The 25,136-nt window shown below is 41.0% G+C and overlaps 1 protein-coding gene across 2 annotated transcripts in view; it reads right to left on the bottom strand.

Annotated features, from left to right (window-relative positions):
• Positions 1–25,136, bottom strand: part of prkcz (protein kinase C, zeta) — a 466,471-nt gene that overhangs the window by 122,862 nt on the left and 318,473 nt on the right. For both annotated transcript variants that reach the window (XM_078238768.1, XM_078238769.1), the window contains exons 10-15: positions 21,139–21,236; positions 19,426–19,512; positions 13,744–13,879; positions 9,047–9,134; positions 6,188–6,307; positions 438–517 (exon numbers count right to left, since the gene is read on the bottom strand). In XM_078238768.1, the coding sequence (XP_078094894.1) occupies positions 438–517; positions 6,188–6,307; positions 9,047–9,134; positions 13,744–13,879; positions 19,426–19,512; positions 21,139–21,236 (609 nt within the window). The remainder of the gene's footprint in view (positions 1–437; positions 518–6,187; positions 6,308–9,046; positions 9,135–13,743; positions 13,880–19,425; positions 19,513–21,138; positions 21,237–25,136) is intronic.

Here is a 25,136-nt window from a genome sequence, read left to right as displayed (position 1 = left end):
ATTCTTACAGTGCAGAAGGAGGCCATTCAGCCCATCAAGTCTGTACTGACCACAATCCCACCCAGGCCCTATTCCTGTAACCCCGCATATTTACCCTGTTAATCCCCTGACACTAGGGTCAATTTAGCATGGCCAATTCACCTAAACCACACATCTTTGGAGTGTGGGAAGAATCTGGAACACCCGGAGGAAACCCACGCAGACAGAGGGAGAATGTGCAAGCTCCACACAGACAGTGACCCGAGGCCGGAATTGAACTTGGATCCCTGGTGCTGTGAGGCAGCAGCGCTAACCACTGTGCCGCCCGCCCATGTCTCAGCTAGATCTACCCTGTGAACAATTTTGTCAACTGTTTGCTTTATACCCCTTCTTCAAAACACTTTAGATTGCAATGGATACTTTGTTTCAAATCAATGTTTGAACAATTATACTCTTACCTTATTTAAAAATCCCTTTAGGACACTTGCTGCTTTTACTGAAAGTGACCTGGGAATTCGAATGGGCTTCTCCAAAATAACTGCAAAGATTAAAAAAAATAGTGTAAACATATAGCTGGATTTATTACATATCTTTTTTTTTACATTCCATGATCAATTTTAAAAATAGCTTTCAGGTTTCTCTTTAAAAGTTTGCCAGATTGCATGACATGGCATTAAGCATAGCTGAAGGAACTGGGTGGTTCAACAGGTTAGATGTTATTCTTCAGTTCTGGGACCAAGCTTTAAATTCAGATAAGATTGCGGAGATGAGATTTTCCCCTTCAACCACAACATCTCAAATTAATTACTTGACTGGAAGATCAGTTCCAGTAAGCACATGGTTAGCAACCTAGAACTGGCCATAGGGTGGCATGTAACTGTCAGCCCCACTCAAGGAAGTTTATAATGATAGTTTGTGTGGGGAAATGGAAATATTACACTATTGCAGTATGGGATACTCTTCTGAGACTGATTGAAGACACTTTGTTGGGGGCAATATAGAAGATGATTATTTTGCAACTAACTGCTATCAATGGGAGTTCCAAAAGTACATGTCTCATTTCTCAGGATTGACAGCCCCACACTATTCATCTTGATAATCCAAAAAAAACCAATAAAATAAAAAATGGGTACACTAAGTTAACATAAAAATTAGGAGCAGGATTAGGCCATTCGGCTCTTCGAACCTGCTCTGCCATTCAATAGGATCATGGCTGATCCTCTAAATGCCATTTTCTTGCTTTCTCCCCATACTCCTTGACGCCATTAAAATAAAAAAAAAACGTTATTGGGCATGTAAAAATGTGGGTCCATAGCAAGTTTCTCAAATTTAAATAAAGGCAATTACAGGGGCATGCAGACAGACTTGGCTAAACTGGAGTGGGAAAAGAAGTGAAAAGACAACAGAGAAGCAGTGGCAGATATTTAAGGAGATATTTCATAAGTCTCAACAAATGTATATTCCATCACAGAAGAAGGAATCTACCAGAAGGATGTATCATCTGTGGCTAACAAAGGAAGTTAAGGGCATATCAAATTGAAAAAGGGCGTAGAGTGCGGTGAAGATTAGTGGCAAGTCAGGAAATTGGGAAAGTTTTAGAACCAGCAAAGGGTGACTTAGAAAAAAAATAAAGAGGGAGAAATTGGGAGCATGAAAGGAAACTAGCAAAACTAAGAGTGGGGAATTAATAATGGAAAATGAGGAAATGGCAGAGGCTTCAAACAGGCATTTTGCATCCGTCTTCACAGTAGAAATCAAAAACCATCCCAAGAATAGCAGAAAGTCAAGAGGCAAAAGGCAAGAGGCAAGGAGGAACGTGAAACAATCACTGTCAGTAGAGAAAAAAATTAGAACACTAATTGCACTTAAGGCTGACATGTCCCCTGGATCCAATGGTGTATCCTGAGGTCTTACAAGAAATGGCGGTAGAGATAGTGGATGCATTGGTTGTGACCTTCCAAAATTACCTCGATTCTGGAAAGGTCCCAGCATATTGGAAAACCACAAATGTAACACTTCTGTTCAAGACAGGGGCGAGATGGAAAGCAGGAACCTAATGGCAAATAATGCTTGATGTGATTCAATGGATAGCAAATTTTGGTTACATGATACATTAATTTGAACTCTCCACTCTTTAGGCATGAGAAAGCAAAGATGGGAGTCAAATCAGGAGAAAAATTGGGATAGGAGAGTCATACAGCATGGAAACAGGCCCTTCGGCCCAACTTGCCCATGCTGCCCTTTTTTTAAAAACCCCTAAGCTAGTCCCAATTGCCCGCATTTGGCCCATATCCCTCTATACCCATCTTATCCATGTAACTATCTAAATGCTTTTTAAAAGGCAAAATTGTACCCGCCTCTACTACTACCTCTGGCAGCTTGTTCCAGACACTCACCACCCTGTGTAAAAAAATTGCTCCTCCGGACACTTTTGTATCTCTCCCCTCTCAGCTTAAACCTCTGCCCTCTAGTTTTAGACTCCCCGATCTTTGGGAAAAGATATTGACTATCTAGCTGATCTATGCCCCTCATTATTTTATAGACCTCTATAAGATCACCCCTAAACTTTCTATGCTCCAGAGAAAAAAGTCCCAGTCTATCCTGCCTCTCCATATAACTCAAACCATCAAGTCCCGGTAGCATCCTAGTAAATCTTTTCTGCACTCTTTCTAGTTTAATAATATCCTTTTTACAATAGGGTAACCAGAACTGTACACAGTATTCCAAGTGTGGCCTTACCAATGTCTTGTATAACTTCAACAAGCTGTCCCAACTCCTGTATTCAATGTTCTGACCAATGAAACCAAGCATGCTGAATGCCTTCTTCACCACTCTGTCCACCTGTAACTCCACTGTACCCTTAGATCTCTTTGCTCTGCAACTCTCCCCAATGCCCTACCATTAACTGAGTAAGTCCTGCCCTGGTTCAATCCATCAAAATGCATCACCTCGCATTTATGTAAATTAAACTCCATCTGCCATTCATCAACCCACTGGCCCAATTGATCAAGATCCCGTTACAATCTGAGATAACCTTCTTCACTGTCCACTATGCCACCAATCTTGGTGTCATCTACAAACTTACTAACCATGCCTCCTATATTCTCATCCAAATCATTAATATAAATGACAAATAACAGTGGACCCAGCACCGATCCCTGAGGCACACCGCTGGTCACAGGTCTTCAGTTTGAAAAACATCCCTCTACAACCACTTCTGTCATCAAGCCAATTTTGTATCCATTTAGTTACTTCATCCTGGATCCCGTGAGATTTAACCTTATGCAACAACCTACCATGCGGTACCCTGTCAAAGGCTTTGCTCAAGTCCATGTAGACAACATCAATTGCATTGCCCTCATCTACCTTCTTGGTTACCCCTTCAAAAAACTCAATCAAATTTGTGAGACACGATTTTTCACTCACAAAACCATGCTGACTGTCCCTAATCAGTCCTTGCGTTTCCAAATGCCTGTAGATCCTGTCTCCCAAAATACTTTCCAACAACTTACCCACCACAGATGTGAGGCTCATTGGCCTGTAGTTCCCAGGTTTTTCCCTGCAGGCCTTTTTAAACAAAGGCACAACATTTGCCACCCTCCCATCTTCAGGCACCTCACCTGTGACTAGAGAGCAAGAGCTTTGCTGGCAACAAGATAATCAAACATTGAAGTGAGTGTGGTTGAGCAAATTGTCAGCTGCAGAAGTATTGTGGCAAATGGAAAGCCTAAGGTAGGTAGTTGCATGCTTGAAAGTATGTTTGTAAGTGATCTAGGGTGAAGCTTTTTCTCTAGGTTAGGATAGAGGAAATGGTGTATAAAGTTTATTGGAGAATGTGGAAGGAAAGATTCAAATTGGATTTGGCCTTGTCCATGATTGAGAACATGGGAATGGAGAGGCCACCTGAGATGACAAGTTGAAGGTGAATATGCAGTATTATTATATGGAGATTGATCATGTTAATTGGATCCGAGGGAAAAGGACACTCGGGATCCAAAATTGGCCCAGTTGCAGGAAGCAAAGGGTCAATGGTTGTTGTTTTTGTGGCTTAAAGGTTTTGAAGGGCTCAGTGCCAAGTCCCTCGTTGTCCATGGTATAAATCAATGATTTAGACTTGTATATAATGTTATGAACCCAGCTGATGGTATTACTGGAGAAGTCAGACCCCAGATTGGAACCTGGCTTGACAGGTCATAACTTGTTTTTAAACGGCGGAGGGTATTTACTGAATAGATTCAGACAAGTCTACTATTTGGTTTTTAATAAAAAGTAAAACAAGAAATATTAACTATAGGACACTGGACAACAAAAAGATTTGAAATATTTCAACACAAACAAAAAAATTCAAATTCACAATTTCTTTAATCCCAGCAATACCCCTACAGACCTAACATTCCAGTGAAGAGGTACCACCTACTTCCACACCAAGGATAGAGATGGTTCGGTTGCAAAGAAGTTTATTTTCCAATAGACTTCTGAATTATCACTAGAAGTCCTTCCATGATTGATTTCTCCCTGGAGATCCAGAAAAGTCACTAATTTCTTCAGCAGTCAGGTATCATTCTTCAGTTACAAAGAGTCTCAAGACCTTTTTGTCTTCACTCTATGGTATTCCCATACCAACTGAAACTAAAATTACATTTCTTGCCCCTCCATCTTTGTGGGTCTTTTCATTAATCCCCTGTTGTGTTGCTAAGCAACAGCAGTTTTTTCCTACTTTTTTTGTTTGTTTTAACTTCCCTAAACTACTCTTCTCTTGGTAACCCATCTCTTCACTTCAAGAGTCCTAACACTTCATTAAAAATGCATGCATACAGACAGGGTGTAGAAACTTCCCAACTTCATCTCAAAAAGAAACATTCCAAAATGGAACCAAACCTGGGGTTCATCTTTCTTAAGACACAAATAAAACATAAATTAAAATTAAAGCTATATTTTGTTCCTAACACCCACAAATACATAAAACTATTTCTGGTTCTTAACAAAGGAGGCATGAAAACCAAGTTTGCAGATGATATGAGAATTGGTTATATAGCTGATGGTGGGAAAGAAAATAGACTACAAGATTATCAGTGGTATTGTTAATGCATTTCGGGAGGACAAACAAGGCAAAAGAATACACTGTAAATGGTAGGATTCTGAGAAATGTAGAGTAAAGTTTATTTATTAGTGTCACAAGTAGGCTTACATTAACACTGCAATGAAGTTACTGTGAAAATCCCCTAGTCGCCACACTCTGGCGCCTGTTCGAGTACACTGAAGGAGAATTGAGGGAACTGAAGGACTTGCGAGTCCATCTGCATAGATCCTTGGAGATAACAGTATTGGATAGGCTGGGATTACATAATAAATAGGAAGAATAGACCATTCAATCTATTGAACCTCCTGAACCATTCAATACAGTCGTGGCTGGCCTTATCTCTCAATTCCACTTTGCTGTTTGCTCCCCATAACCTTCAATTCCCAGAGATCAAAAATTTAATGATCTCGGTCTTCAATAACCATAACCTACTGGAGTAGACAATACCAAAGATTCACAATCCACTGAGTGAAGAAATTTCTTCTCTCAGTTCTAAATGATAAACTCCTTATCCTGAGGCTATGACCCGATGTCCTCGGTTGTTTTCTTTGGAACAGAGGGGCTGAAGGGAGATTTAATTTAGTGGTATAAAATAATGAAAAGCCCACAAAAAGAGTGGATAGGGAGCACCTACTTCTGTTAGCAATGCGGTCAATAACCAAGAGGCAGAGAATTTAAGTAATTGGTTGAAGGATTAGAGAGAAGTTAAGGAATAATTTTTGGGGGTCTGAAATTCACTGCTGGAAAAGCAATAAAAGCAGAAACCTACATTGCATTTAAAAAACACTTAGATATATAATTAAGGTGCCATAACCAACACGACTACTAATCATAAGTTGAAAGGTGGTAGTAAGTTTGATTGCTCTTTCTGCCGGCAAGGATATGATAGGCAGAATAGTCCCTTTCTGTGCCATAAGCTTTTGTGAGTGTAAGACTCAAATTCTTACCAGTTAACTTAATTGAACGCAAATAAACCAGAAAAAATATTCCCCAAATTTTTCCCTTCTTCTTTGAAGCTGCTGACTTATGGAGGGAGTGCTGTTCCATCTGTGGTGGTACATCAAGTTTGAGAGCCTACAACCTTTTTGCGAAAAGGAAAATCAAATTCGGTATTTGTGTCCTGCTAACCTTGAAACAAGTAATCCTCTGTGTTCATATCTGGATTATCAGTGATGATGTCAAATGGTGATCGTCCAGCCATCATTTCAAACATCAATACGCCAAGTGCCCACCAGTCTACACTAAAACCTGCCAAACAACAAAAAGCAAAAAGCAGTGTTTTTGAAGAAATATTTATTTTTACACATTCTCTTTCTGATTCGAACCTGCCATCTGACTATTAGACTAAAAGCAGATGCCTTCTCCCCTCTTCTTGCACCCTCCCCCTCACTTCAGCCAAGTTCTGGGACTCATGGCATGGAAAAAAGCAATCAGTTTCACCATGGGGAGATGGTGGCTTAGTGGTCTTTTCACTAGACTAGTAATCCAAGAGACCCAAGGCAAGATCAATGACCCGGGTTCAAAATCTGGAATTAAAAAGTCTAATGATAATCATGAAATCATTGCCAATTGTCATAAAAACTAATCTGGTTCACTAATGTCCTTTAGGGAAGGAAACCCAGTCTGGCCTACTTGTGACCCCCACATTCACCACAACATGATTGACTCTCAAATGCCCTCTGAAATGGAAGGAAGTTAGGGGTGGGCAATAAGTGCTGGCCCAGCCAGCGATGCCTAGATCTGTAAATGAATAAAAAAAGTAACATATACCCAACATCAATAAACAGATCATTGAATTAAACTGCTAAAACTTTTCAGCTTTCAATATCTTTAAATGCAAATATTCTGATGAAAGTTAAACTGCAAATATATCAACATATTGATATTATTCTTGAAATCAATAGTAAAAACTAATTTTAACATTTTTGAATGTGTAGTTCCTCAAGGCTTGAATTTTATCATCCTTTTTCTCTTCAATCTGACCTATTAATGTTTCACTTTTTAAGGGATTTTTGTTGCATTTCCTTCCTCTTTGTTCTTCAATAGGGTTGTTTAAATACGGCCAGTGGGCCACACTCTGGCCCACCATGCTTCTCTATCAATGTGGAGTCTGTTTTCAATATATGGTTAAGTGAAGTGAAGGATTCTGCAAGGAGCTGCTCCTCCAATCACAGGCTGTTTCCCGCATTTGCTGCTGATGGTTCACCAGTGAGGCAGAGAAATAGTCTATAACTGGAGGAGCAGCTAACAACATGAAGATGCATAGACAGGATTGAAACAGAGTGTCTTGGTACTTTCACAGCCATTCCAAACCTCTCCCCAGTGGATATACTCTCCAAACCTTCCTGGTGTGGCAGGTGTGTACGTGTGTGTGAGAGCATGTGAGTGAAAGAGAGAGAAAGTGTGAGAGAGAGCGAGCGAGAAAGCGTGAGTGAAAGAGAGAGAAAGTGTGCGAGGGAACGAGTGAGAAAACGTGAGAGTGCAAGAGTGTGATAGTGTGCGAGTGGGAGAGACAGAGAGTGAGAGAGTGATAGTAAGGGAGTGGGAGAGAAAGAGTGAGAGAATTATAGTGTGCAAGTGGGAGAGACAGCAAGTGGGAGAGACAGCAAGAGTGTGTGCGTGCGAGCGTGGGTGCGAGAGGGGTCTGTGTGACTGGACCACTCCCAGTTATAGGGTTCTGACTCACCCTCGCATACCAACAGTGTGTGGATTAGGGTAATGAGCACCCTGAGTGGGAATGAGCCTGACGTGTACACACACATTCGAATTACTCATTTTTAGAATGACCAATTTATTACTTTATCATTTTTGTTTTGCACAGAAAGTTGCTTCTTTTCTTCATTCCTCAACTTTATTCTTGAAATTCATGTTTAATGTTGTACCAAACTTCATATTTCCAACAGTTGCTCATGAGCCTTTTAAGTGAGAAAAATTGAAATGTGGCCCCTCACATGAAAGGTTTGTAAACCCTGTTGTTCAAGCTTTCCAAACCATTCTTGGCAAGATAGGTAAGCAACTTACTACAAGCCTCTGGCAACAAATCAATTATTGAAGTGAAGAAGTGTAAAAGATTGACTTGTGAGGGCTCGAGCCAAATTTTGCCTTTCTAAGTGGGTACCTGGCATTTATTTCATCTCTCCAGTATGAGAGCAGAGAGCACAAACTAACCACACAGAGCAGGAAATCATTTTCTACAAATAAATCAGAAGGACCTTGGGGTCCGGGTCCAATGCACTCTTAAATCGGCCTCGCAGGTAGAGGAGGTGGTTAAGAAGGCGTACGGTGTGCTGGCTTCATCAATCAAGGGATTGAGTTTAGGAGTCGGGAGATAATGATGCAGCTTTATAAGACCCTCGTCAGACCCCACTTAGAGTACTGTGCTCAGGTCTGGTCGCCTCATTACAGGTGGGATGGAAATGATTGAAAGGGTGCAGAGAAGATTTTCAAGGATGTTGCCTGGATTGGTTGGCATGCCTTATGAGGATAGGTTGAGGGAGCTCGGTCTTTTCTCCTTGGAGAGACGAAGGATGAGAGGTGACCTGATAGAGGTGTACAAGATGTTGAGAGGTATAGATTGGGTGGATTCTCGGAGGCTTTTTCCCAGGGCTGAACTGGCTGCTACGAGAGGACACAAGTTTAAGGTGCTGGGGAGTAGGTACAGAGGTGATGTCAGGGGTAAGTTTTTCACTCAGAGGGTGGTGGGTGAGTGGAATCGGCTGCCATCAGTGGTGGTGGAGGCAAACTCAATAGGGTTTTTTAAGAGACTTCTGGATGAGTACATGGGACTTAATAGGATTGAGGGTTATAGGTAAGCCTATATATAAGCCTAGGGAGGTAGGGACATGACTGGCGCAACTTGTGGGCCGAAGGGCCTGTTTGTGCTGTATTTTTTCTATGTTCTATGTTCTAATACTGATCCTCTAATGTGCTATGCTATACAGATAATAAAGCTCAATGTTAGCTTAGTGTTCTATTACAGTTGCTCACCATATTCTTCTCCTCTCAATATTTCAGGTGCTATATAATTGGGTGTGCCACAGAAAGTGCTGGTAGTGTCACCAGGGCCAAGCCCTTCCTGGAGAGAGAACATAAATCGAGACCCATGGAAAAAATATGTTTTGCAATAATTTGGACAAGTAGCAGCAGTTAAAACAGATCTTCCACAGTTTCAGGCAATTTAAAACTAATTAGTTGCTTGAATTGACATTCAGCCATCCAAATACAAAACAGTGCTGGAAAATATTTATCGAAATGAGTGTCAAGTTATTCAGAGGGCCATGCTACATGGCACTACTGTAACAAATAAAGATGAACATTTAACTAGGATAACATGTCATTGTGGAATGCACACAGTAAAACATCACAATTGTAGATGAACACATCTCAAGGTGAAACCTCATTGCAATACAAGAGACTGAAAATACATCTAATCATGATAATGTCACTGTACAAGATTGTGAACAATATTGAGGAAATGGTACTAATGAATCTAGTTAAATATTGAAATAATCACTTTAATACTCATGAATAATTAATTGATTGTCACAATTGAAAGTTTTCACATGATGCATTGTAATTCAACAAGGAGCAGGCCACTATAGTAACATGGATGGTTTAAACGTCAAGAATTCTTTTCTCTGCCTTTTCGAACAAGCAAGTTCGCTATTTAATAACATATGCAAATATGTGTCCTGGGCATATATAATCAGTGTGGGTTGGTCATTGGTCATGATCAGTAATTCAAGCAATTGTGTTTAAAAGCCAGAAGACTGCAATGGCCTTAAGTACACAGCATGGTATGGTAGGAAACAACACAAGTCAAAAGGTTTGGCTGAGGTACCTTAGCCTGATGCAAAGGGAGAGAAAAAAAACAAGTCATCAAGGGTTCCAGCCCTCCACTGTAACCTAGTGCAAATTGGTACATGTGACTATTTGGTGAATAGAGGATTGGACTCAGCTACTTGATTATGTTACTGCTTGCTGCCACCTAATTAACTGGCATGCGAGTTAGATCCTGAAGGATAGGGAGCTAATAGGGAGCGAGGAAGCAAGCTGGAAAGTAGGACCTCAAAATAGTGATCTCAGGATTACTACCGGTGCCACGTGCTAGTCAGAGTAGAAACAGCAGGATACATAGGATGAATATGCTGAAAAGATGGCGTGAGGGGGAGGGTTTCAGATTCCTAGGGCATTGGGACTGGTTCTGGGGGAGGTGGGACCTGTACAAACTGGATGGGTTACATGGGTTACACCTAGGCAGGATTGGGACTGATGTCCTTAGGGGTACTTGCTGGAGTGGTTGGGAAGGGTTTAAACTAATATGGCAAGGGGATGGGAACCTTTGCAAGGATTCAGAGCAGGGGGAATTAAGTACATGAGGAAAAGACAGTAAGGAGAATAAGGAAAGTGATGGGCAGAGTAATCAAGGTAAGAGTCAACTAAGGACCGAGTAAAAAATAGTGGGAAAGGGAAAAGAAACGTTAAAAGTGCCCACATTAAGGTTTTGCACCTGAATGCGCGGAGCATTTGAAACAAAATGGATGAATTAGTTGCACAGATAGATGTAAAGATGTATGATATAGTTGACATTATGGAGACGTAGCTCCAAGGTGAGCAAGGATGGGAAAAAAAGATTGAGGGCTAGTCAGTGTTAGGAAGGACAGACGGAAAGGAAAAGGTGGTGGAGTTGCATTGTTGATTAAAGATGATATTGATACAATATTGAAGAAAAATATTAGCATTGATGATGTGGAATTTGTATGGGTCATGTTAAAAAACAACAAGAGGCAAAAAAACAGTGGTGGGTGTGGTATACAGACCACCAAACTGTAGTGATAACGTTGGGAAAAGCATTAGACAGGAAATCAGAGATGCACATGTTAAAGGAACAACTGTGATTATGGGCGACTTTAATCTGCATATAGATTGGGAGAGTCAAATTAGTCACAGTACAATAGAGGAGGAATTTCTGGAGTGCATACGGATGGTTTTCTGGAGCAAAACGTTGAGGAACCAACAAGGGATCAGGCCATCTTGGACTGGGTGTTGTGCAATGAGAAAGCATTAGTTGGCAATCTAATTGTGAGAGAACCATTGGGGACGAGTGACCATAATGTGGTACAATTCTGTGTCAAGGTGGATAATGATGTAGTTGATTCTGAGACCAGGGTCCTGAATCTCAATAAAGGTAACTATAATGGTTTGAGGCATAAATTGGCCATGATAGACTGGGAAATATTACTGAAAGGAAAGACATTGGACAGGCAATGGCAGGCATTTAAAGAACGAATAGGTGAACTCCATAAGTTGTTTATTCCTGTTTGGCGCAAGAGTGGTAAGGGAATTGTGGTCAAACCATGGCTTACAAGGGAAATTAGAGATAGTATCAGATTCAAAGAAGAAGCATAAAAATTAAAAGAAAAAGCAATAGGCCTGAGGATTGGGAGCAGTTTAAAATTCAGCAAAGGAGGACCAAGGGATTGATTAAGAAGGAAAAAATGGAGCATGAAAGTAAGCTAGCAGGGAACATAAAAGCTGATTGTAAATGTTTCTATAGATATGTAAAGAGAAAAAGATTGACAAAAACGAATATGGATGCCTTACAGTCAAAAGCGGGAGAATTCATAGTGGGGAATAAAGAAATGGCCGAGGAATTAAATTTGTGCTTTGCTTCAATCTTCACAAAGAAAGGCATGAATAAGGTGCCAGAAATGCTGAGAGAAACATGTTTTAGTGAGGAGCTGAAGGAAATCAGCATTGGTAGAGAAATGTTTTGGGGAAATTGATGGGATTGAAGGTGGCTAAATCTCCAGGTCCTGATAATCTTCATTCCAGAGTACTGAAAGAAGTGGCCCAGGAAATAGTAGATCCATTGGAGGTGATTTTCCAAAATTCTTTGGATTCTGAAATAGTTCCTACAAAGGTAGAGAGAAAACAGGGAACATAGACCAGTGAGCCTAACGTCGGTACTGGGGAAGTTATTGGAGTCTTTTATCAAAGATTTCATTGCTCAGCCTTTGGAAGGCAGTGGTATAATCAGACAAAGTCAGCATGGATTTACACAAGGGAAATCATGTTTGACGAATCTATTGGAATTTTTTGAGGATCTAACTAGTAGAATTGACCAAGGAGAAGCAGTGGATGTGGTTTATTTAGACTTTCAGAAGGCTTTCGACAAGGCCTCACATAACAGATTACTATGTAAAGTTAAAGCACATGGGATCGTGGGTAATGTCTTCAGATGGTAAGTAGGCTGGTTAGCAGATAGGAAGCAAAGAGTTGCCATAAATGGGTCCTTTTCTGATCGTCAGTCAGTGACTAGTGGGGTTCCACAGGGATCTGTGTTAGGACCCCAACTGTTTACATTATATATGTTAATGATTTTGAAGAGGGAACTGAATGCATTATCTCCAAATTTGCAGATGATACAAAATTGGGTGGGAGGGTGAGCTGTGAGGAGGATGCAGAGATGCTTCAGCGTGATTTGGACAGGCTAAGTGTGTGGGCATCTGAATGACAGATGCAGTATAATGGGGATAAATCAGGTTACTCACTTTGGTAGCAATAATAGGAAGGCAGATTATTAATGTGGGTGTAAATTGAGAGAGGTGGATACTCAACGAGACCTTGGAATCCTCATGCATTAGTCGCTGAAAGTAAGCGAGCAAGTACAGCAGGCAGTACAGAAGGTAAACGGTATGTTGGCCTGCATAGTGAGAGGATTTGAGTATAAGGATAGGGATGTTTTGCTGCAATTATATAGGGCGTTGGTGAGGTTACACCTGGAGTATTGCGTGCAGTTTTGGAACCGTTATCTGAGGTGGGATGTCCTTGCTGTAGAGGGAGTACAGCGAAGGTTTACCAGGCTGATTACTGGGATGACAGGTCTATCATATGAGGAGAGACTAAGTCAGTTAGGATTATTATATTCACTGAAGTTCAAAAGAGTGAGAGATCTCATAAAAACTTATAAAATTCTAACAAGGTTAGACAGGGTAGATTCAGAAAGAATGTTCCTTTTAGTGGGTAAACCCAGAACTAGGGGTCATCATTTGATGATAAGGGGTAAACATTTTAGAATGGTGAGGAGAAATTTCTTCACCCAGAGTGGTGAATGTGTGGAATTCACTACCACCGAATGTAGTTGAGGCTAAAACGTTGTCTGATTTCAAGAAGAAATTAGATATAGCTCTTGGGGCTAAAGGGATCAAGGGATATGGGAGGAAGGGGGATCAGGATATTGAATTCCATGATCAGCCATGATTAAGATGAATGGCGGAGCAGGCTCGAAGGGCCAAATGGTCTACTCCTGCTTCTAGTTTCGATGTTCTGTGGTCCAAAGGTGTGCAGGTTAGGTGGATTAATCTTGCCAAATTGCCCCTTAGTATCCAAAGATGTGTAGGTCAGGTGGATTGGCCATGGTAATTGCATTGGGTTACAGGGGTAGGGTGGGGGTTGGGCCTGGGTAAGGTGTTCTTTTGGAGAGTTGGTGCAGACTCGATAGGCTGAATGGCCTTCTTCGGCACTATAGTGATTCTATGGTTATCAGGCCTGCAAGTAGAGGATTTAAAAAAAAATCTTATCTCTTAATCTGTATCAATTTAATGACTAATTCAATTGCTCATGTGAATAAGAGCATTTTTCCCTCTAAATGTTATTCTCACTGTCACGGATAAACACCTTACCTTGCACATTCCATAATCTGTTAACTTGATGTGACCATCAGAGTCTAAGAGAACATTATCCAATTTTAAATCTCTGTAAATGATTCCTCTGTCATGAAGGAAGTTGAGAGCAATACAAATTTCTGCAGCATAGAACCTAAAGAAGGCAAACATACTGGTAATTCCACTAAACTCCACCACAATGAGTATGGGCGTCCTGTTAAATATTTGCATAATTTAAGAAACTAATTTTATGCAAGATAGTTCATCACATATTTTTCCAGTGATTTTCACTCATTGCAGATTTCCTTTATAAATTAGATGTTATTTGCTCAAAACTCGAGCAGTTGCTAGGTCCTGTCCATTTGCCGTTGCTTTGACATGCCATCCAATTTTAAGACACAAATGAATCCTGACGATTAGAAATCTAACAGACAAGATCCACATAAATAACTGCAAATAGAGGTTGTGATATCATTTAGAACCTGAACCATTTTTCACCATCACTATCCGAGTACAACCAGCTGCTCTCAAGTAAAGCTTACTACAGCTATTGGAACCATTTCTCTTGCAGCAGGTTGGAGGTTATTTCATGTGAAAAGCATTCAAAAGTGCTTGCATTTGGTGCTGTAGGTTCTGCAATAATTGACTGCCACTCCATAATGTAGCTGCTGTAGCTACCACATAAGAAATGCATCCAGCACTTTACATATTTGATGCAGTAAGTTTATCAAATTGGATTGGATGTAACTATTCTTCGGGGTTTCACCACAGGGCATCCTGCCTCCAACCACTTGATCCCATATTCCTGCAATTGGCCGCGCAACATGTCTATCTTTGTGGTACCCTGCTTTCCCATGGCGATTGCAATAGATAGCATCACCTGACAGATGATTCTGGACTGTCTGCCAACAGTTATCCCTTGCAACATCCATTTCTAGTATATTATAACTAATAAGTGAACGTACTGAAAGAAAATGATCAAAAGATTAAGTCTAAATTCTTGGAAACTTCAGCACTATCCTGACGGGTTGGTAAGCCCATGCTGGAGGCTCTTAAGTAGGTGCACCACCCCATTTCCTGCTTCCAAACTGATGAGCTGCCTTTTGAGATCACATTTTGTGTTGGCAGCCCCCTTATCACATTAATAATGGGTGACATTGAAAATTGCATGGGCTCCTCGCTGGCTCCAGAATGATCACTATACCTATTCTGCCCACACCCCACCCAATTACTGCTCAAGAAAGTTGGTTAATAATGTAAAGATTATCAGTGCTTAAAGAGAAACATGCAACAAATATTGGTCTGAATGAATAGGACATACTTATATCCATTAATGCTTGGATATAAATAGTAACTAGATTACATAATAGAACTAGGGGGCATGGCTTTAAAATAAGGGGGAGCAGATTTAGGACTGAGTTGAGGAGGAACCGCTTCACACAAAGGGTTGTGAATCTGTGGAATTCCTTGCTCAGTGAAGCAGTTGAAGCTACCTCATTGAATGTTGAAGGATAGATAAATTTTTGAACAGTAAAGGAATTAAGGGTTATGGTGAGCAGGCGGCTAAGTGGAGCTGAGTCCACGAAAAGATCAGCCATGATCTTATTGAATGGCTAGCAGGCTCAAGGGACCAGATGGCCTACTCCTGCTCCTAGTACTTATGTTCTTATTTAACAGCAAAATTAACTCAGAAATACAAGAGTTTAACCTGACTATCCATTATCTTACATAAGGGCATAGGGAATACGTACATCGGATGACAATGATCTACAAAAAAAACAATTCAATTGAAAGGGCTCAAATATCATTATGAACCACTACAGCATATCTGGGTTTCTTTTGGGACATTAAAAACTCCAATATTTCATGACTCTCCTGTAATTAATTTAGTGACACATACCCGATGTTTCAGCAATAGATGGTTTTTATTTCCAGCGTAGGCCACAAAACACAAATTAGTGGCACTTTTGGTAACTTTAATGACTACCAGTTAAGTCTCCACAGAACTCCAAATCAATCAGAAACAATATTTATAAAATTTAAAAATGCCATCAAAAGACTGAAATAAGTTTAGTACATATTCCTAATTAGCTATTATTTAGTAACTTGAGAAAAGAAACAAAAGAAGAAAGAAAGTGAAAATGAAAAAAGAAGGAATAATGAAGAAAAGGAGAATAAAATGCGCAAAAACTGACTTGCAAAGATGAAAGCCTCAGGGAGGCACTCAATGCAGAGTTCAGTTTAAAATCACAAAATAATAGATAGGATGGAAAGTTCCAAGAACTGAGTATGTCAGAAGCAATGGCACATGTTAACAATTTGTAGTTATATAGTGCCTTTCACTTAACAAATAGAACAAAGAACATAGAAAAGTACAGCACAGAACCAGGCCCCTTGGCCCTCCAAGCTTGTGCCGATCATGATGGCCTAACTAAAAAAAAATCCTTCTGCCTTTACTCGGTCCGTATCCCTCTATTTCCTCCCTATTCATCCATCCAGATGCCTCTTAAATGTTGCCAATGTGCCTGCTTCCACCACATCCTCTGGCAGTACATTCCAGGCACACACCATTCTCTGCATCAAAAACTTCCCCCGTACATCTCCCTTAAACTTTCCCCCTCTCACCTTGAACCTGTGCTCCCTTGTAATTGACATTTCTACCCTTTGAAAAAGCCTCTGACTATCCACCCTATCTATGCCTCTCAATTTTGTAAACCTCTATCAGGTCTCCCCTCAGCCTCCATCTTTCCAGTGAAAACAATCCTAGTTTATTCAACCTCTCCTCATAGCCAATGCCCTCGAGACCAGGCAACATCCTGGTGAACCTTCTTTGCACTCTCTCCAAAACTTCCATGTCCTTCTGATAGTGTGGTGACCAGAACTACACACAGTACTCCAAATGCAGCCTACCCAAGGTTTTATATAGCTGCAACATGATTTCCCAATTCCTGTACTCAATGCCCTGGCTGATAAAGGCAAGCATGCCATGTGCCTTCTTAATCACCTTGGCCACCTGTGTTGCCACTTTTAGGGAACTATGGACCTGCATGCCCAGATCCCTCTATGTTAATGTCCCCAAGGGTTCTGCCACTTACAGTATAATTCATACCCAAATTTGATCCGCCAAAATGCATCACCTCGCATTTATCCGGATTAAACTCCATCTGCCATTTCTGTGCCCAAGAATCCAATCCATCTGTATCCTGTTGTATTCTTTGACAATCCTCGGCACTATCTGCAACTACACCAATCTTCACGTCATCCGCAAACTTACTAATCAGACCACCCACATTTTTCTCCAGATCATTATATATACTATAAACAACAGAGGTCCCAGCACTGATCCCTATGAAACACGACTAGCTACAGATCTTCATTCTGAAAAATATCCTTCCACCGCTACTCTGTCTTCTATAACCAAGCCAATTCTGTATCCATCTAGCCAGCCCACCTCAAATCCCATGTGATTTTACTTTTTGTACCAGTCTGCCATGTGGAACCTTGTCAAATGCCTTACTGAAGTCCATATAAACTACATCCACAGCCCTTCCCTCAATTTTCTTTGCCACCTCTTCAAAAACCTCAATCAAGTTGGAGACACATGACCTTCCCTATACAAAACCATGCTGCCTGTCACGAACTAATCCATTTTACTCCAAATGCACACATATATCCTGTATCAGTATCTTCTCCAAAAGCTTCCCCACCACTGATGTCAGGCTATAATTTGCTGGATTATCCCTCCTTCCTTTCTTGAACAAGGGAACAATAGCCAACATTGGCTATTATCCAGTCTTTTGGAACCTCGCCTGTGGTCAAACAGGATGTGAAGGCCCTGGCTATTTCTTCCCTTGCCTCCCATAGTAACCTGGAATAGATCACATTGGCCCCTGGGGACTTGTCTATCTTAATGCAATTTAGGATACTTAACACTTCCTCCTTTGATATATTGACGTTTTCTAGAGTGTTCACATACCTGTCTCTGACCTCAAAATCCATCATGTCCATCTCCTTGGTGAATACTGATACAAAGTATTCATCAAGGATCTCACCCACTTCTTGTGGCTCCACACATAACTTCTCTCCATTGTCGTTGAGTAGGCCTACTCTTTCTCTTGCTACCCACTTGCTCCTAATATATGCATAAAAAGCCTTGGTATTCTCCTTGACCCTGTTTGCTAAAGACATTTCATGGCCCCTTATAGCCCTACTAATTCCACATTTAAGTTCCTTCCTACTTTCACTGTACTCCTCAAGGACTTTGTTAGTTTTTAGATGCCTGGATTTATCGTATGCTTCCTTTTCCCTTTTGACTAAGCTTACAATTTTCCTTGTTATCCATGGTTCCTGAATCCTGCCGTTTCTATCTTTCATTTTTGTGGGGCCATGCCTGTCCTGCACTTTAATCAATTGGCCTTTAAAAGCCTCCCATGAGCCAGATGTGTATTTGCCCTCAAATAGCCACTCCCAATCCACATTCCTCAGTTCCTGTCTAATTTGGATGTAATTGGCTCTTGCCCAATTAAGCACCCTCATCCGAGGGCCATTCTTGTCCTTATCCATGAGCCCGAGGTCTTATGGAATTATGGTCACTAAGATCAAAATGCTCCTCCACTGAAATATCAATCACCTGGTCTGGCTCATTCCACAATACTAAGTCTAGTATGGCCTCGTTACAGGTTGGATTGTCAACGCCCTATATCAAAAAGCCCTCCTGGACACATCTAACAAATTGTTCTCCATCTGAGCCCCTGGCTGGAAGGGATTCCCAGTCAATATGGGGGAAGTTAAGGTCACCCATCACAACCACCCTGCTTTTTTCATATCTTTTCAGTATCTGACTACACAACTGCTCCTCTGTATCCTGTGGGCTGTTGGGAGGTCATTGAGATTTCACCCTTCTTATCCTGAGCTCCACCCATAATGCCTCACTATAAGATCCCTCCAATGTCTCTTCCTTCAACAGAGCTGTGGTCAGCTCTCTAATCAGCAGTGCAACTCCCCCCACCACTTTTGTTTCCCCTTCTGTCCCGTCTAAAACAACGATATCCCGGAATGTTAAGCTACCCAGTCCTGCCCCTACTTTAACCATGTCTCCGTAATTGCAATTACGTAATTGCCATGCCTCCCAAAGGTGTTTCACATGAACACTACAAAACAAAACTTGACACTATGCCAGATAGGAAGATAATAGAGCAGATGAATGATGTGTCTTGAAGGGGGAAACAGAGACGTGGAGAGGTTTAGGGCTTCAGCAGTTGAATACAGGATTGCTAATACAGGACTGTTGCAGTGATTAAAATTGGGGATCAGCAAGAGGCCTGAAGTGGAGGAATGCAGATATCTTGAAGGAGATTAGAGAGGAAGGAAGAGAGAGAGGCCATGGAGAGATTTCAAAACAAGGATAAGAATTTTAAAATGAACACTTGTTCAACCAGCAGCCAGTATAGGGCAGCAAGCACAAAGTGATAGATGAACAAAACTGGTTAGGTTTATGACTATACTTGGCTGGCATAACAGTATCTTTTACAGAGATAACCAAAAGATTTTGACCTCTTTCTTCCTGTACCCACCCCAATCAGTAATTCACACTGGCAGCAGCCCACTGTCAGATTTGTTTGTCATTCCAGTCATTCAATTCAGTACATCAGCTTGATAAATTTGTCCTATCCATGATTTTTCCATTATTTGGCCACGTACCTAGCATGTTCTTCGGGCAGTTTCCTCTGCCGTTGCATATGAAACATGAGGTCACCACCATTGACATATTCTATAACCAGAAACAGCCTGAAACGTACCAAATAAAACAAGGTTAAATATATAAAAAGCAAAAACACAGAGCTGTTGTTTAGAAAAAGTCAAATATGCGAAAGTGTTCTTTGCTTTCTGAAGTTTCAATATCATAGGACATCATATCAAACACTATATTTTGGCTTTTGCAAATATTAAACAATTGCAAGTATATTTAAGGTTACTTGTGGTCAAGCAAGCTTTCAATTTGTGCTGTCCAGGAGCTCAGAAAATCCAGTGACCAGTTAGTAATAGCAACCCCACCCCCAATACATTTGTCTATTTATAAGTTGGTTCATTTTCTTTGAAGGAATACAAAAGGCATTCCTAAAGAATGGCATTACCTGTAAGCAGAATCACATAAGTGTTACGACGCAGAAAAATGCCATTGACCCATTGTGTCTGCAGCAGTTTTCCAAGCACAAAAGTCCATAAATACAGCTTTATGACAACATCATGAATACAATACCAATGATGACACCAAAGGAAATTTAAGAATAATGAGCTTACTGCTTGGCAACTGTGCCCATTTTTTCAAATACAACCACTTCCTCAGTCTTGTCATAAATATCAGAGCCAGAATGTCAGAAAAATGGCAGAGAAGACAGATGTCACTTATTTTTGCAAATTCTTTCCCTTCCTCTTAACTGAATCCCTTTGCTGCCTTCTGCAATCCACTAGCAAACAGGGTGGGCAGTTTGAGTTGTTGCAAATGCCAAGACAGTACCATCTTGTTGTCACTTTATCGTTCCACTCAGTGATGCAGTCTAAAATTAGTGAAATTCAATTCATTGAGAGCCAGCTAGCATACTGGATAATCAGAAGGCTTGAAATCACAACCTTCTGAATGGGAAATTATGGCCAAAAATTGCTCAAGATACTTGTGTTTGATTTTATAGGATGTAGTGTTGCTCAACCCTTCCAACTAAAGTCAGTTGGGAGCCTGTCCACAAAAAAGCCTGCTGCCCCACCTGGGAAGGAAGTCCAGCTTTAGAGAGCTGCTGGCCAATCCGATTGGCTGGCAGTTCTGAAGTCCCAGCAGCACAAGGGTTGAGCGGTACCCACTGCAGGGACTACAGTCAGTACCGAAGAAGAGGAGGTTAGGGAAGCTGGAGAAGGCTGGGATATCAGCAGGAGCTGACTAGCAGGCCCATGCGAGAGGGGGGAGGGAGGTGTGAGGATGCCTCCAATGGACACAGATGACCTCCTCCAAAGGACATCCTTTCCTCCACCCCTAGCCCAACACATGTTCGCCCAGTAAAAGTTGCTAGTCTATCCACTAGGCCTGGGCCGCCACCACCACCACAGATAGAACAGTGGCAGGGACAGGATGAGGCACTTAAGTGGCCAACCAAGGTCTCAATTTGCCCTGGAGTGAGTGGGCTTCCAACAACTCCACCGTGCCCCACATAAAATAGAAGGCAGGGAGGAAGGCAATAAACAGGCTACACATTGCATTTTATGCCTTCAAACACACCAGCGGAAAACAGTAATATCCAGACCACGTGTCTTATGTACGATTCTTACTTAATGTTTCGATCTCCCCAGATTCATTAGTTACGAATAAAAAGGCCCAATGAAAGAAAATAAAAAAATTCAGTGTTTGCAAGGACTATTTCTTACCTGCTCTCTGTTTGGAAACATGAGTGAAGGCCAACCAGAAATGGATTACTAGAGGCCTGCTCAAACACATGTTTTTCTGTCTGTACCCAATCGATATCCTGTGAAGGAAAAGAGAATTGCATAACGCATCGTTCAAATGACAAACCACAAGATATGAATATAAACAAATCTTAATTAGAGTGGAAGTACATTTTTTAAACTCCTCCTTGCCTATTAACCCCCTTCACTAAATTCCATGTTAATTCTGGCTGAAAGGAGCAGCAGAATATACCTCATTCATTAACCTCCTCAATTCTTCAAACTAAATATAAAACATGGCCATAAAAACTTAAAAAAGGCTTTGCCCAGAGTTTTTTTCATATACACAGACTATATAGAATATATAACATTTGGGCCCGTCAGTCCATGCTGACATTTATGCTCCACTTATGCCTTCCTCTATTCTTCCTTGTCTAATCTGATTAGCAGAGCCCTCTATTCTCTTCTCCCTCCTATGTTCATCGGCTCTTCTCTGAAATGCCTGAACTATACCCAGTGGTGGTGGGTTCTTTGTTCTCTCAACTCTCTGGATAAAGCTGTTTTTTCTTAATTGTTGGGACCCCGCAGGATCCTGTATGTTTCAATATGATCACCCCTCATTCTTCTAAATTCCAATAGATATAGACCCAATCTGTCCACCCATTCCTCCTAAGATAAACCCCTCATCCCAGGAATCAGTCAAGTGAAAATAGCTGAAAATATGCATTTATGAATGATATACTAGATCGAATATAGAATTTTGTATATATATATATATATATTTTAACAGATCAAATGTTTTCATAATTTTAAAGATCTCTATTAGGTCACTGCTCAGCCTTCTCTTTGTAAGAGAAAAGTGATTCCGGCCTATAAATCTTTTGCTGATGAGTATAACCTTGAACTTCTGGTATCATCCTTTTAAATCTTTTTTTGCAGTCTCTCCACAGTGCCGCATGTTCTTTTTATAATGTGGCAACCAGAGCTGTGCACAGGCCTTTTGGAAATCTAGATAAATTACAACTATTGCATTACCCTTGTATATTTTCTCTGTCACCTCTTCAAAGGGTTCCATGACGTTGGTCAAACTTTCACTTTTGAAATTTAAGCTGATCTTCTCTTCTCCTTTGGTAGGGATTACTGATGTTAACTTAACTGGTCTATAGTTTCCTTGAAAATTTCTATCTGCCTTCTTAAATATAAGTTTAGCATTAGCTATCAATCAATCCTCCTGTGCTATATATTTTTCTAATGTATTAAATCTCTTCTGTAGATTCTTTAAACTGTTTGAACAGAGTATGTTGTCCCCTTTGAATTTGGTTAGTTTATTTACTATTTCTCCTCTTTTCATTATAAAAGTGGTTCCAGTCTAACCTTCCTACATCAAGTTCACCTGATCTATCTCCTTGGTAAATACCACAGTAAAGTAATTTCTTAGAATTTCTGCCATTTCACCATCACGGTTTGTGACTTTTATCCTGCAAATCCCTTGACAGCCCTATTCCAATGCAGATCTTATGTGCCTGTAGAGTATGTAACTTTTCTGCTGTTTATGTACTTAATGTATGCCTCTTTCCGGACACTCAACTTCTCTTTTGAGTCATCCATCAGCCCAAATTCCACTTACAGATGCATCAGAAAGTGCACAAAGTCATATTCTAAAGGATGGTGTTTTTTTAAATTTGATTTATTATTGTCACACGCATTAGTGTACAGTGAAAAGTATTGTTTCTCGCACACTATACAGACAAAGCAGGCCATTCATAAAGAAGGAAACGAGAGAGTGCAGAATGTAGCGTTACAGTCATAGCTAGGGTGTAGAGAAAGATAAGTTTAATGCGAGGTAGGTCCATTCAAGTCTGATGGCAGCAGGGAAGAAGCTGTTCTTGAGTTGGTTGGTACGTGACCTCAGACTTTTATTTCTTTTCCCGACAGGAGAAGATGGAAGAGAGTATGTCCGGGGTGTGTGGGGTCCTTAATTATGCTGGCTGTTTTTCCGAGGCAGCAGGAAGTGTAGACAGAGTCAATGGATGAGAGGCTGGTTTGCGTGATGGACATTCACGACCCTTTGTAGTTTCTTGCGGTCTTGGGCAGAGCAGGAGCCATACCAAGCTGTGATACAACCAGAAAGAATGCGTCCTATGGTGCAACTGTAAGAGTTAGTGAGAATCGTAGCTGACATGCCAAATTTCCTTAGTCTTCTGAGAAAGTAGAAGCATTGGTGGGCTTTCTTAACTACAGTGTCAGCATGGGGGGGACCAGGACAGGTTGTTGGTGATCTGGACACCTAAAAACCGGAAGCTCTTGACCATTTCCATTTTGTCCCCATTGATGTAGACAGGGGCATGTTCTCCACTACGCTCCCTGAAGTAGATGACTATCTCCTTTGTTTTGTTGACATTGAAGGAGAGATTATTGTCATTGCACTAGTTCACCAGATTCTCTATCACATTTCTGTACTCTGTCTTATCATTGTTTGAGATCCGACCTACTACGGCGGTGTCATCAGCAAACTTGAAAATCGAGTTGAAGGGAATTTGGCCAGAGTCATGGATGTATAAGGAGTATAGTAGGGGCTGAGTACAAAGCCTTGTGGGGCACCGGTGTTGAGGATGATCGTGGAGGTGTTGTTGCCTATCCTTACTGATTGTGGTCTGTGGGTTAGGAAGTTCAGGATCCCACCGAAAGGTTTTTCCCACCAATCCTATTTTCATCCACTTGAAGTCAATGCACAACTTGCAAAATGATTTGTTTATGTACTAAAACCACATTTGTTCTCTACAGCAGATAAGATAAAGGTACATTTGTTTTTTAAAATGACATTTCTAAATCCATCTTTAAATGAGAATCATGCAGTATTATTACTGCATCACAGCTCTATGAACAGTTCATTCCTAGCTCGATCTCCTGCGTGTTCCTCCTCCCCTTAGCCTTACCATTGTACCTATCAAGGCCCCACGCTCAGGAACATCCTTCCAAAACCTCTCTGCATCAGAATTGTCTCACAAAATCTTTGTCTCTTCATCTCCTTCCTTCTATGAAACATTCCTTAAAACACTTTGACCAAGTTTTGATCGCCTCCTCCAATATCTTTATTTTACTCCGCAACAAATTTTCATAATAGCTCTGAAGACTTTGAGATGTGTTTCTACATGCAAGACACTTCACAAATGCAGGTTATGACTTTTTAAAAATTCATTCATGGGATGTGGGTACCACTGGCTAAGTCTGCATTTATTGCCCATTTGTAAATTCCATTGAGAAGGTGGTGGTGTCCTGCCTTCATGAAGTGCTGCAGTACATTTGTTGTAGGAACACCCATGGTGCTGTTAAGAAGGGGGTTCCAGGATTTTGACCCAGCGACAGTGAAGAATTAGTGTTATAGTTCAAAGTCAGAATGGTGTGTGGTCCAGAGGGGAAATTGCACGTTGCGGTGTTGCCATGCATCTGCTACCCTTGTCCTGCAAGGTGGTAGAGGCCACAGGTTTGGAGATGCAGTCAAAGGACCTTGGTGAGTTGCTACAGTGCATCTTATAGATGATACACATTACTGCCACTGTGCTTCAGTGCTGGAGAAAGCGAAGGTGGTGGATTGGGTGCCAATTAAGTGGGCTGTTCTGTCCTGGATGGTGTCAAGCTTTTGAATGTTGTTGGAGCTGCACACAGCCAGGCAAGTGGAGAGTATTCCATCACAATCCAGCCTTGCAGGTGGTGGACATGTGATGTGTTACTCCCCCAGAATTCTCAGTCTCTGACCTGCTCTTGAAGCCACGGTATTTATACAGTAGAACCAGTTCAGCTTCTGGTCAGTGGTAACCCCAAAGATGTTGTTAATCTCCTGACAAACATGGTTAACCAAAAGAATGTTGCATGAAACTTACCCACTTCCTAATAACCTAAGGCACTTTTACAGTTTGGGTCACACAAGAATAAGGCCAATGCATCAGCTCCTCAATTTTGCATCATATTGAAACAAATTC

This window comes from Mustelus asterias, chromosome 22 (genome assembly GCF_964213995.1).
Source record: "Mustelus asterias chromosome 22, sMusAst1.hap1.1, whole genome shotgun sequence".
NCBI classification, from domain to species: domain Eukaryota; kingdom Metazoa; phylum Chordata; class Chondrichthyes; order Carcharhiniformes; family Triakidae; genus Mustelus; species Mustelus asterias.
The sequence above is the reverse complement of the archived record's forward strand: the minus strand, read 5'-3'. Positions and strand labels throughout refer to the sequence as shown.